Here is an 11,234-nt window from a genome sequence, read left to right as displayed (position 1 = left end):
ACTATTACTCTTTTACTCCTTTCTTCTTTCACCTTACTATGCCTTCATGTTTCCCTTTCCACAGCTATGGACCACTGTCATCAGATGCGATTTTTGGCGGTGACTTTTTTCCAGTGACATTTCAGCTCCCTTTTCTTTCTCTTTCCTTCCTTTTTCTTTCACTGCTGCATCCTTTTTTGATCTGCAACATCTCCACTAGCAAGTTAAACGACTGGATCTCATACCCCCAAAAAAGAACATCAAAATCACAACAAGAGTCTTGAATCCAGCAAGAACTACTGCTCCAAATTAACCTTCCCTTCCACCACCACCCAACCCCAAATCATCTCCTTCAACCGTCACACGAGAGTGGGAGAACACGTCGGCAAGAATGCAACTACAAGGTTCCCTTCCCATTTCAAGCGTGACGACTGTGAACCTTCACCAACGTACAATGTTGAATTCGTGATTCTAGATTTTAACTCCTTTTTGTTTTCTTTTTCCAAATCTGAAAATATGCACAATGTTGGGGTTTTTTATTTCAAATTTGTGGAATGAGAAGAGAAAATCGCGCGTATGAGTGAGAACGAAAGAGGGAACAAAATTCTCCAAATTTGCATTCGTATAGGCATTTGTGGGCGAGTCAAGGAGAACAATTCTTATCGAAATCTCATTTTCCATGATTGAAGTAACCATGAAGATGATCTCATATTTACTTATATTGAAGGAGTGAATCGGGAGGGGAGAGCAACAGAGAGGAAGGAGGAGGAGGGTATTATGAGGAAAAGAAAGAATAGACATTTTTTTGAACTGACAAATTGGTCCAATAAAATTTCTTATGACATTTTAGTCTTTTCAAGTCAACAACACAATAAATGTTTCACTGTCAAAAAATCCAACAATATCATGTAGACTTATCTGGGTTAACAAAAATATTTAATTGTAAGACGGATTTGTCACATATTTTACAAATTGAAGAACGAAATATTATTCTTCACTAACTTAGGATCCAAATAGTGAGGCTCTGCAAATTTAAAACCCGATATAACTAAAGAATAGTAGAATAGTATACGGTGTTGGTTAGCTTCGATAGATTAATCAACACAGAGGAGTGAGCGAAACTAGAATCCGAAAAACAATGGCGGCGAAGCTAGACAGCCACGCCGTGGCTTCCGATATGATCGACTTCCTCAACGCTTCTCCGACGGCTTTCCACGCCGTCGGTAAGACCAAACCCAACTCTCTCTTCCTCTCACCAAAAAATTCGCAAATCCTTACTCACTCACTCTTTATTCGTTCCTTTCAGACGAGGCAAAGAGGCGTTTGCGAAGCGCGGGGTACCACCAACTCTCGGAGAGGGAACCGTGGAAACTTCAACCGGGCAACAAGTACTTCTTCACCAGAAACCACTCCACCATCGTCGCCTTCGCCATCGGCAAAAAGTTCGCTCCATTCTATTCCTCTCTATTTTTCAACCAAACAAACACGGAACAATTATATTAGTATTGATAATAATGTCTCTTTTTTTCAACTTGTCAGGTATGTTTCTGGAAATGGATTCCACATAATCGGGGCTCACACGGATAGTCCTTGTCTCAAACTCAAGCCTGTCACCAAGGTAACAAAACTGCCATATTTTAGTCCCTGGAGTTGTGGGTCTGTCATAAAGAAAAAATGTTGATACGCTGTCAATAGCAGTCTCTGTCAAATAAATACCTGAAAGAAAAATGTCATATGAACACCTAATATGCTATTTGACACCAAGAGAGGGAGAAAAAAGAGAAAAAAATATAGGTATTATAGGATTTATGATGTGATAGGAAGAGAGAAATAAGAAATATTAGAGAGGTGTTTAAAATAATGAGGCATTTGTGTATCATTACTCTATCTGAAATTGTAATTTGTTTAAGAGTTTAATGGTGAATACACTATCATGCACCATCCGATCACAAATCACTGTTATATTGATAGTGGTTTGTGATTGATTGACAGTGTTAAATTCTTTTACAATGTCAGTGTATAGACCTTTTCTCTTTGTTTAATCAAATAAATTTAAAATAAATCACTTATTATCATTTTGATTCCTAAACATATGTTAATATTATCACTTTAAGTCCAACATCCCAGAAATTGTAATTTGTTTAATCTGAGTCCTTAAATTTAATAATTTATTATCTTGGTTCCTAAACATATGTTTATGTTATCACTTAGTCACACTGACTCACACACAGTTTCAGGATTTTTTTAGATTTTTTATTTTATTCGGAGACTAATGTAACAGTGCCCACCAACTTCGAAGATGAAAGTGGTTGTTTATGACACTAAATTTGAATTTATAATTCATGTATTGAATTTTGAATTTGAATATGTTATTATATGTATGTAATGTAAGTGATGTTTAATTAGTGAGGTGTTTTATGCAGGTTGTTAAGGCTGGGATTTTGGAGGTTGGTGTCCAAACCTATGGAGGAGGCTTGTGGCACACATGGTTTGATCGAGACTTGACCGTGGCGGGGAGGGTCATTGTGCAGGAAGAGAATGCCGGTTCTGTTTCGTACTCGCATCGCCTTGTTAGAATAGAGGAACCTATAATGCGGATCCCGACTTTGGCAATTCACTTGGACAAGTTCTGTTGCTATTGTTGAGATGCATTACCTGTTTGTTTGCTTGCTTGCTTGTTCATCATTTTCAACTTATCATTTCCTTTGGTTCATTGTGTACAGGACTGTTAGTGATGGATTCAAATTTAACAACGAGACTCACCTTATTCCCATCTTGGCAACATCACTGAAGGTAATCACACTGGTAACTGTTTTTTCTATGGAAATAATTGTTATGGTGTGTCCTGGTTTAATGTATCTAGTCCTGCAGGCTAAATGCACTTAATGTTATGTTACCTGAATTATTATTTAAGTGATTGCATGTGGTTAGAAAGCTCATTTATTGGTTAAATAGGCGTTTTAAAATTATATTAGCACGCAATTTTGCTAGTTAGTAAATGTTGTTTGTGTTTTTAATCTTTGATGCAATCGTTTTGGACAGTTATACGTTTAGACTCGTATTTAGTTAATTAAAACAAATAAGTAAAGTCTCTACAAACAATGCTTATTTAGATTCATAGTGCTCATTTTGAGTTGTTTAGATCTACCTTTTACACATTCGTTGAGCTTTGTTTTGCAGGGTGAGCTCAATAAAGTGTCCACTGAAAATGGTCCTGTTGAAAGTGGAAATCAGAACGATGGAAAGAAAGCAAATGATAAAACAGGCACCAGCAATACGAAGCACCACCTTCTTCTTCTACAGGTTAACAACAAATTTTGAAACTCTAGATATGTATTAACACTTGCAACACGTGGTTATAACTTGTAACTTTCTTAATTTGGGTCTTGGGATGTATACATGATGATTACGAGTCTAATTATCGGTGATTTTCTTCTTTCCACTTTTCACCAGTTGCTTGCAAGTAAGCTTGGGTGTGAACCAGATGACATATGTGATTTTGAATTGCAAGCTTGTGATACACAACCAAGTACTATTGCTGGAGCTGCAAAGGAATTCATTTTTTCAGGACGGCTTGATAACCTCTGCATGTCATTTTGCTCGCTGAAGGTTTAACTTTTATACAGATTTTTTTTCAAGTCAAGTTTCAAACGCATCTGTATGGTATAGATATGAACTCTGAAATATAACCTTGATTTGGAAGTTTACCACTCAAGATATTGCATCTAAAATCTAAACTGGGGCATTCTGGACTAGAGTTATTCTATAGTGCAAGGAATAGAAAAAATTTCTGAATATCAATAATGTATGTTTATAACATCATTATAATTTATGCTCTAATGGAATGATTTCAGCCAATGATCTCTGGGTATAATTGCATCTTCTCCCATTCTATGAACTTGTGAAATGATAGATCATTAATTCAAACCCACATGGTTTTTCTATGTCTTTGTTACAATATCTATTGATATCTGTTAGATTTATATATGTAGTTTTTTATATTTTGATGTCTTTTCTCTCTGCTGTAGTTATCTGTCATTGAGAGACAGCTTGTATTTTAACTATTAATATATAAATACATTTCACCTGTGTGAGTGTGCATGAGAAAACTTCTTCATGATCGCTTAGGTTATCCGAATTTGTCAAAATTAAAGCAAATGGTTCCTGGTCTCATTAGAGTACAAGTGTTAGAGTGTGAATCATCTCAATTAGGTAAACATAATAGGTCTTCCTTTCCAAAACAAACAGAATCAAGATGTAACTCTTTTTTCTGTCATTCATTCAGGCAATTGGGATCCCAGTCATGTTACATCTTTTGGGTTTAGATATTTTGTCACATTCATCGATGAATACTCTTGTTGTATATGGGTATATTTGATGAAAAGATAGATTTGAACTTTCACCTATTTTTATATCTTTCTTCAATGAAATCAAGAACCAGTTTGGCAAAGTCTTTAAAATTCTTCGAAGTGACAATGCTAAAGAATGTTTTTCTTCTACTCTTTCTTCCTTTTTATCCTCACAGGACATCTTACATCAATCCACTTGTTTTCATACACCACAACAAAATGGAATAACAGAAAGAAAGAATAGACATTTGGTTGAGACAACACTCATCTTATTGTTTAATGCAGATGTCCCTGTTCACCATTGGGGTGATGCTGTTCTCATGGCTTGTTTTTTAATAAATAGAATGCCTTTTTCAACACTTGATAATAAAATTCCTATTTCCATTATCTCTCCACGTGAACCCTTATATCATGTTCCTCCTTGTATCTTTGGTTGTACTTGTTTTGTCCATGATGTTTCCCCAAGTCTTGACTAGCTCTATGCAAAGGCAATCAAATGTGTTTTTCTTGGGTACTCTCATCTTCAGAAAGGGTATCGATGCTATTCTCCAGAAACTAGGTAGTACTACATGTCTGTTGATGTTACTTTCTTTGAAAAAACTCCTTTCTTCTCATCCTCTAAGTAAGATATCAACTCAATACAATAGGTCTTACCTATCCCGTCCTTCAGCTCAGTAGTATTTCCTATCTGTGAGAACTCCAACCAAGAAGAAAATCATTCTCACCCTCCAATGTCTAGTCGAGTTATCTTCACCACCTCCTATGATATCTCAACACAGGAAACAAGGAACTGATCAAGCATTACATGAGTCTTCTAGTTCATTTCGTTCTCCATTGGCTTCCCCTATGACGAATCCTTCTTCATCATCACCTCTTCATGATGACGACTCAGGTTGGGCTATTTCTCTCGGGAAAGACATTCGGTTTACTCGAAATCCTCATCCTATTTATCTGAGTTGCATCATTTATGGCTCAATTAGTGGCCAAAGGATATACCTAGATATATGGTCTTGACTATGGTGATACTTTCTCTCCTGTGGCCAAAATCACTACTCTCTGGCTCTTCTTTGCCATGGCTGCTATTAGTCATTGGCCCCTACATCAGTTGGATATCAAAAATGTATTTTTCATGGTGAACTAGATGAGGAGATTTACATGGAGCAACCTCTTGGGTTTGCTGTTCAAGGGGAATCTGGTCTAGTTTGTAAGCTTCGTTGGTCCCTCTACGGGCTCAAACAATCTCCACGAGCTTGGTTTGGAAAATTCAGTCATGTTGTTCAAAGTTTTGGTCTAAAACGAAGTGAAGCAGATCATTCAGTTTTTTATTGCCATAAATGTTCTGGAAAATGTGTTTATCTTGTTGTTTATATGGATGATATAGTCATCATAGGAAATGATAATGCTAAGATTTCCCAACTAAAAGAATACTTGTCCAGTCATTTTCTGACTAAAGATCATGGGAGTCTTAAATACTTTCTTGGTATTGAGGTAGCTCAATCAAATGAAGGCATTGTGGTTTCCCAAAGGAAGTATGCTCTTGATATTTTAGAAGAAACATGCATGACTAGTTGTAGACCCATTGATAGTCCTGTGGACCTGAATCAAAAGTTAATGGCAGACCAAGGTGAACCATACTCAGATCCAGAAAGATACAGAAGACTGGTTGGAAAACTCATTTTTCTCACAATTACAAGACCTGACATCTCCTTTGCAGTTAGTGTGGTTAGTCAATTCATGTAGGCTCCTCATGTTGATCACTGGAAGGCTGTGATTCACATTCTTAGGTACATTAAAAAGGCTCTAGGACAAGGATTGTTATATGAGGACAAAGGAAATACCCAAATCTCTAGGTATTGTGATTTTGATTGGGCTGGATGCCCCATAGGCAGAAGGTCCACTACTGGATATTGTGTATCCATTGGAGGCAATATTATCTCTTGGAAGAGTAAGAAACAAAATACTATTGCTCGGTCTAGTACAGAAGCAGAATATACTGCTATGGCCACAACCACTTGTGAGTTAGTTTGGATCAAACAACTTCTTCAAGAGTTGAAGTTTTGTGAAATTAAACAAACAAAGTTGTATTGTGACAGCCAAGAAGCTCTTCACATTGCTTCCAATCCAATGTTTCATGAAAGAACCAAACATATAGAGATTGACTGCCACTTTGTTAGGGAGAAACTGTTGTCCAAGGAGATTAGTACTGAATTTGTCAACTCAAATGATCAGCTTGCAGATATTTGGACCAAATTTGTGAGAGGACCTCGGATCTAGTTCATATGTTCCAAGCTTGGAGCATACAATCTATATGCTCCAGCTTGAGGGGGAATGTTAGATTTATATATGTAGTTTTTTATATTTTGATGTCTTTTCTCTCTGCTATAGTTATCTATCATTGAGAGACAGCTTGTATTTTAACTCTTAATATATAAATATGTTTCAGCTGTGTGTGGGTGGGTGAGACACACAAGTATTATTATCAAATATATCTTAGTCTCAACTATATCTATTGATATAGTAGGGATTAAAGAGTTGAGAGAGATTAATAAGGTGTTTCTGGTGATGCTAATGGAATTCTGTTAATTTTTCTGAGAAATTCTATCAATTGTCTGTAAATGAGATTTTTCTAATGTGTGTAGTGTTAAGTTAAGAACTGCATTGTTGAAGGGTTTGAGATACACATTACATTAGAGAAGTGCTGAGTTACTTTACTTAGCCACACATTGTATATATTTATATAAAACAGAAAGAGAGTACAATAAGAAAGAAGAAAAGACAGGTTCAGACTAGGGAACCTGCTCCTACTTAGGCTTCTCAGAATACACACTAAAAACAGCCTTTTCTAAACCTGTCAAGATTACTCTTACAAAGATACAACTAGCTTATATTCTAACACGTAGTATTGACTGTAGATACCAATGTCAGTGTGATATCAATAGCTGTATCATAGAATTACAGTGGATAAGATGAGATGAACCCAAAACAAACAAAGCCAGGGCATTTGTGAGAGCCTTCACTCTCCCACTCTCTTCTACACACTTTTTCCTTACTCTACAAGTACACTCCTCTCATCTCTCCTATATCTTGCAAGTCATAAGAGAATTCTCTACTTTATTTCCCTGATTGCCTCACTGGCAGTCTGTTATATTACTAATGGTCATGCCCTCTACGTTGTGCATTTGAGACCCTGATCCCCTACATCCTTTCCTAATGCACACCCAAGTGAAATGTAGGTAATTACCCCTGTATAACTGCAGAGGATCCCCCAAAACTTACAAAGTTCTGTAGGTCTTGCCATTTGATTAGGGCTTCAGTCATGCCCTCTTTGGTTTCAGTCTGAGCTCTCCAATTTTCTGATGGAAAACCTGTCAATGTCCTGCTCACAGCAGGTTCAGATATGGATTTCAGTCTGATCTTGTCAAATATTGCAAATATGTCTCTAGACACTTGCTGACTACCTTGGATTAAGGATGGTAGGTAGAACAGAACTTGAGTTTGGTTCCTGATTTCCTTGATTATTCAGTCCATACATAACTGACTGAGAAAACCCTGTATCTCTCAATAACTTTTTATGATGGAAATCCATGAAGTTTGAGAATTTTTCTGATAAAACTTCAGCCACTTCCTTGGCAGTAAGGGATGGTAGATAACAGGAAGAGGGCATATTTGACGGATATGTCTACTATGACCATGATATTAACCACTTTAGTGTGAACACATAATGGTCATAAGGTGTTTTTGCTTCCCTGTAAACCCTTAATTTAGTCTTCCAAGATTAGTGTGTTAACATTAGTCCATAAAAGCTTTTGTCTTTTGTTCACTCAAATTAGTCCTTTCAAAGACCTAAAACACTATCATATTCATTCTTGAGTGTATTTTTAAAAGGGACTAATTTGGTGAAAAAAAATCTTTGGAAGATTAACGTTTGGAGGACAAATTGAGGCTTTACTCAATATTATATAATAGTCTATACTCCTATATGCAATCATGAGCCTTTGCTTATGCTCTTAATGTCCTGTCATATTTGGCTATTAAATCAATTAATTGTGTCCTTGTTTTGTTTTTTTAAAAGAATATTATGCCGTGCTTAGATACCATTTTGCTTGCAGAAAAAGTGACAGTATTCTGTGTGAACCCTTTTTTGGTTGTTACTATAGAGATAAGGATCTTGAGAGAAGAACCCTTATTGAATGTGTTGGTATCACTGTACACATCTTTAGTCCTAGTTATAAAAATATACTACACAAGGCACTACTATATTACAAGAGTATATTTGTGGCACTGAGTGCGCACCATACATACAAAACTATTTCTTAGTTATGATCCATTGGAGTCTCACAGTGGTAGGGATACTTGGCATCAACATATATAACCTTGGGCTCTTTCCCTTCAGTAACTAGCTTTTGGGGGTGGACTCTGTCAAGCTTATCTCCAATGGTATTAGAGTTCCCACAGTATCTTCACAAATCTGCAGCTTGAGCAGTGATGTTGGTGTTGTAGTATTCTCTTGGCACTAGAGTCACTGAGACCTTGTCACCCTGAACACAAAGCCAACCCACATGTTGGAATGCTATGATCCATCAGAGTCCCAGATTGTTGTTATAGTGTGCTACATAAGGGTATGTATGGCCTTGAGCTATTTACCTCTTCCCCTCAACTGGTGACTTTTCTGGGTGAAGTCTTTGAAGGCTGTATTATCGGTGGCTTTGACGCTTTGTCAGTATTTGCTATGCTTCACCTTGCCAATCTTAGATTTACCTATAGCTAAAAAATTATTCTTAGATGTGTCTTTCCCTTGGTCCTATGGAAAATTCCAATCAACTTAAGATCAAAAGTATCTCTTCGTTTGTCAACCATGATGTGGTTGAATGACATCATACTCACAAATTCAAATGCCACAGGGTGTATGTGTATGTTCGCTGTTTTTTTTTCTCACTAGACTTCAGCATTTTGGGACTTAATCTAAAAGTTAAGATTAAGTGACTAATCTACCTGTAAATTAGAAAGTGTGTTTGCATGATGTGTAAATTTTTCAATAATGTAAGTAGTTGTTGATTATCCTATGCTAACATCTTGGTTTCTATTTCAGGCATTAATAGATGCTACATCCTCTGACAGCAGTCTTGAGGAAGAGTCAGGGGTTAGAATGGTGGCTTTATTTGATCACGAGGAAGTTGGATCTAACTCTGCACAAGGAGCTGGCTCTCCTGTTATGCTAAATGCTGTGACAAGGGTTACCAATTCCTTCAGCTCAAATCCCAACGTATAATTCCTTTAACTTTTTTTTACCCCTTTTTATGCCTAAGAACTACATGGATGACTCTTACTACTTACAGTGAGTTAAATCTAGGTAGGGGCTGTGGTCATGCACTTATGCCTGCCCTCATAATTTACAGCACCATTCCACTATTTAGCATTTTAGATATTTCAACGATGGAAAGTGGAATAACCACACTCTAATTATGCTTTCAGTATCTAACTGGTTTTTGTTATGGTGATTTGTTTTAGCTTCTGGAGAAAGCAGTACAATTAAGCTACCTTGTATCTGCCGATATGGCACATGCACTACACCCAAATTACATGGTACGTCTTTTTATGTGCCTTGATTTACTTTTGTCAATAATTCAAATTGTTGATCCTTATCAAGGCCTAATTTCTTACAGGAAAAGCATGAAGCAAACCATCAGCCCAAACTACATGGAGGACTTGTCATTAAAACCAACGCTAACCAACGCTATGCAACCAATGTTGTCACATCCTTCATATTCAGGGAGATAGCATCAAAACATAAACTTCCCGTTTAGGTCAGTTCAGTGAACAATTTTATCTCTCTTTTCTTCCTCTGTGATTGGAATTGGAACTGATTGCTTCGGCAGAGAGAAAGCCTTCTCTACTTTAGTATCTGTAGTATTTTGAATTATCAGAAGCTTGGTATTGTGTAAGCATTGTATGTGATGATGGATTATAATGAGGTATATTGATGAATGTAGGACTTTGTGGTGCGCAATGACATGGGTTGTGGTTCAACCATTGGTCCTATTCTTGCTAGTGGCATAGGTATTCGCACTGTTGATGTAGGTGCACCGCAGTTGTCAATGCATAGCATACGAGAAATTTGTGCTGTTGATGATGTGAAGCATTCATATGAGCATTTCAAGGCATTTTACGAAGAATTTTCTCATGTCGATGGTAAGATGGTCGTGGATATATAGGATATCTCTAATCACGAAATCCTCATTTTGATCCTTTGCTCTAGAAGCTGTTGCTGAAATGGTCGTGTTTTGTAATTTAGTATCTATATAATGCTGACTTATTATAAGTTTTCAATAAAATTAGACTCCCTGAATGCAATATTAGCAACGACTTTAAGTGTGTTTACTTGAATAGTCCAAGTTCATGCTTCTAAAATGGGACCGTATTCAGGCGAGTAACGAATTTACTAAAGTAGAAGTTGAAATAAATATACTATTTTTCGAGCAATATTCAATCTACGAAATGTATGGTAGTACTGTGTTATTTGAAGCTTCAGCTTTCACGTGTATTATCCTTGCCTACTATCGAGAATTCAATTGAATATATTATACTAAATGAAGCTTAAGTTTGCACATCATCCAGATTAAGAATGTGCTTGATTTAATTTATTTTGGGGAAAATTGTATTTTTTTTCTCTAATTTTTCAAGTGAAAAATTAAAAAATGATTATTTTTACAATAAAATGGTTTCCGTACATGTAAGCATCTCGATTAAGATGTGCAAACCTTAGCCCAAGAAAGGCCCAAAACAAATAACAAGGACTCGAAGTAGTGGATAGGATCTTACAATAACGCAGGTAGGCCCACAGACTCTTTGAAACTGAGTCCATGCAGACTTACGCAACACACAAGGCAAATGTATAGAAATGCGACC

At 36.6% G+C, this 11,234-nt stretch overlaps 1 protein-coding gene across 1 annotated transcript; it reads left to right on the top strand.

Annotated features, from left to right (window-relative positions):
* Nucleotides 1-38: 38 nt before the first annotated feature.
* On the top strand, nt 39-10,815 carry LOC114409930 (probable aspartyl aminopeptidase). Its single transcript, XM_028373604.1, has 11 exons — nt 39-1,202; nt 1,286-1,421; nt 1,519-1,597; nt 2,403-2,605; nt 2,703-2,772; nt 3,160-3,282; nt 3,433-3,588; nt 9,418-9,591; nt 9,837-9,911; nt 9,992-10,132; nt 10,319-10,815. The coding sequence occupies exons 1-10, from the start codon at nt 1,118-1,120 to the stop codon at nt 10,130-10,132; spliced, it is 1,242 nt and encodes a 413-aa protein (XP_028229405.1). The 5' UTR covers nt 39-1,117; the 3' UTR covers nt 10,319-10,815.
* The last annotated feature ends 419 nt before the right edge of the window (nt 10,816-11,234 follow it).

Source organism: Glycine soja, chromosome 4 (assembly GCF_004193775.1).
Source record: "Glycine soja cultivar W05 chromosome 4, ASM419377v2, whole genome shotgun sequence".
Classification (NCBI taxonomy): Eukaryota; Viridiplantae; Streptophyta; class Magnoliopsida; order Fabales; family Fabaceae; genus Glycine; species Glycine soja.
Note: the sequence above shows the minus strand (reverse complement) of the source record. Positions and strands in the feature narration are given on the sequence as shown.

Bases quoted from the DNA above. Each gene is read 5' to 3' on its own strand.
- LOC114409930 (XM_028373604.1), top strand. From the start codon at position 1,118: ATGGCGGCGAAGCTAGACAGCCACGCCGTGGCTTCCGATATGATCGAC. The intron at 1,598-2,402 runs GTAACAAAACTG...TGTTTTATGCAG, and splicing joins AACTCAAGCCTGTCACCAAG to GTTGTTAAGGCTGGGATTTT. The intron at 2,606-2,702 runs GTTCTGTTGCTA...CATTGTGTACAG, and splicing joins TTGGCAATTCACTTGGACAA to GACTGTTAGTGATGGATTCA.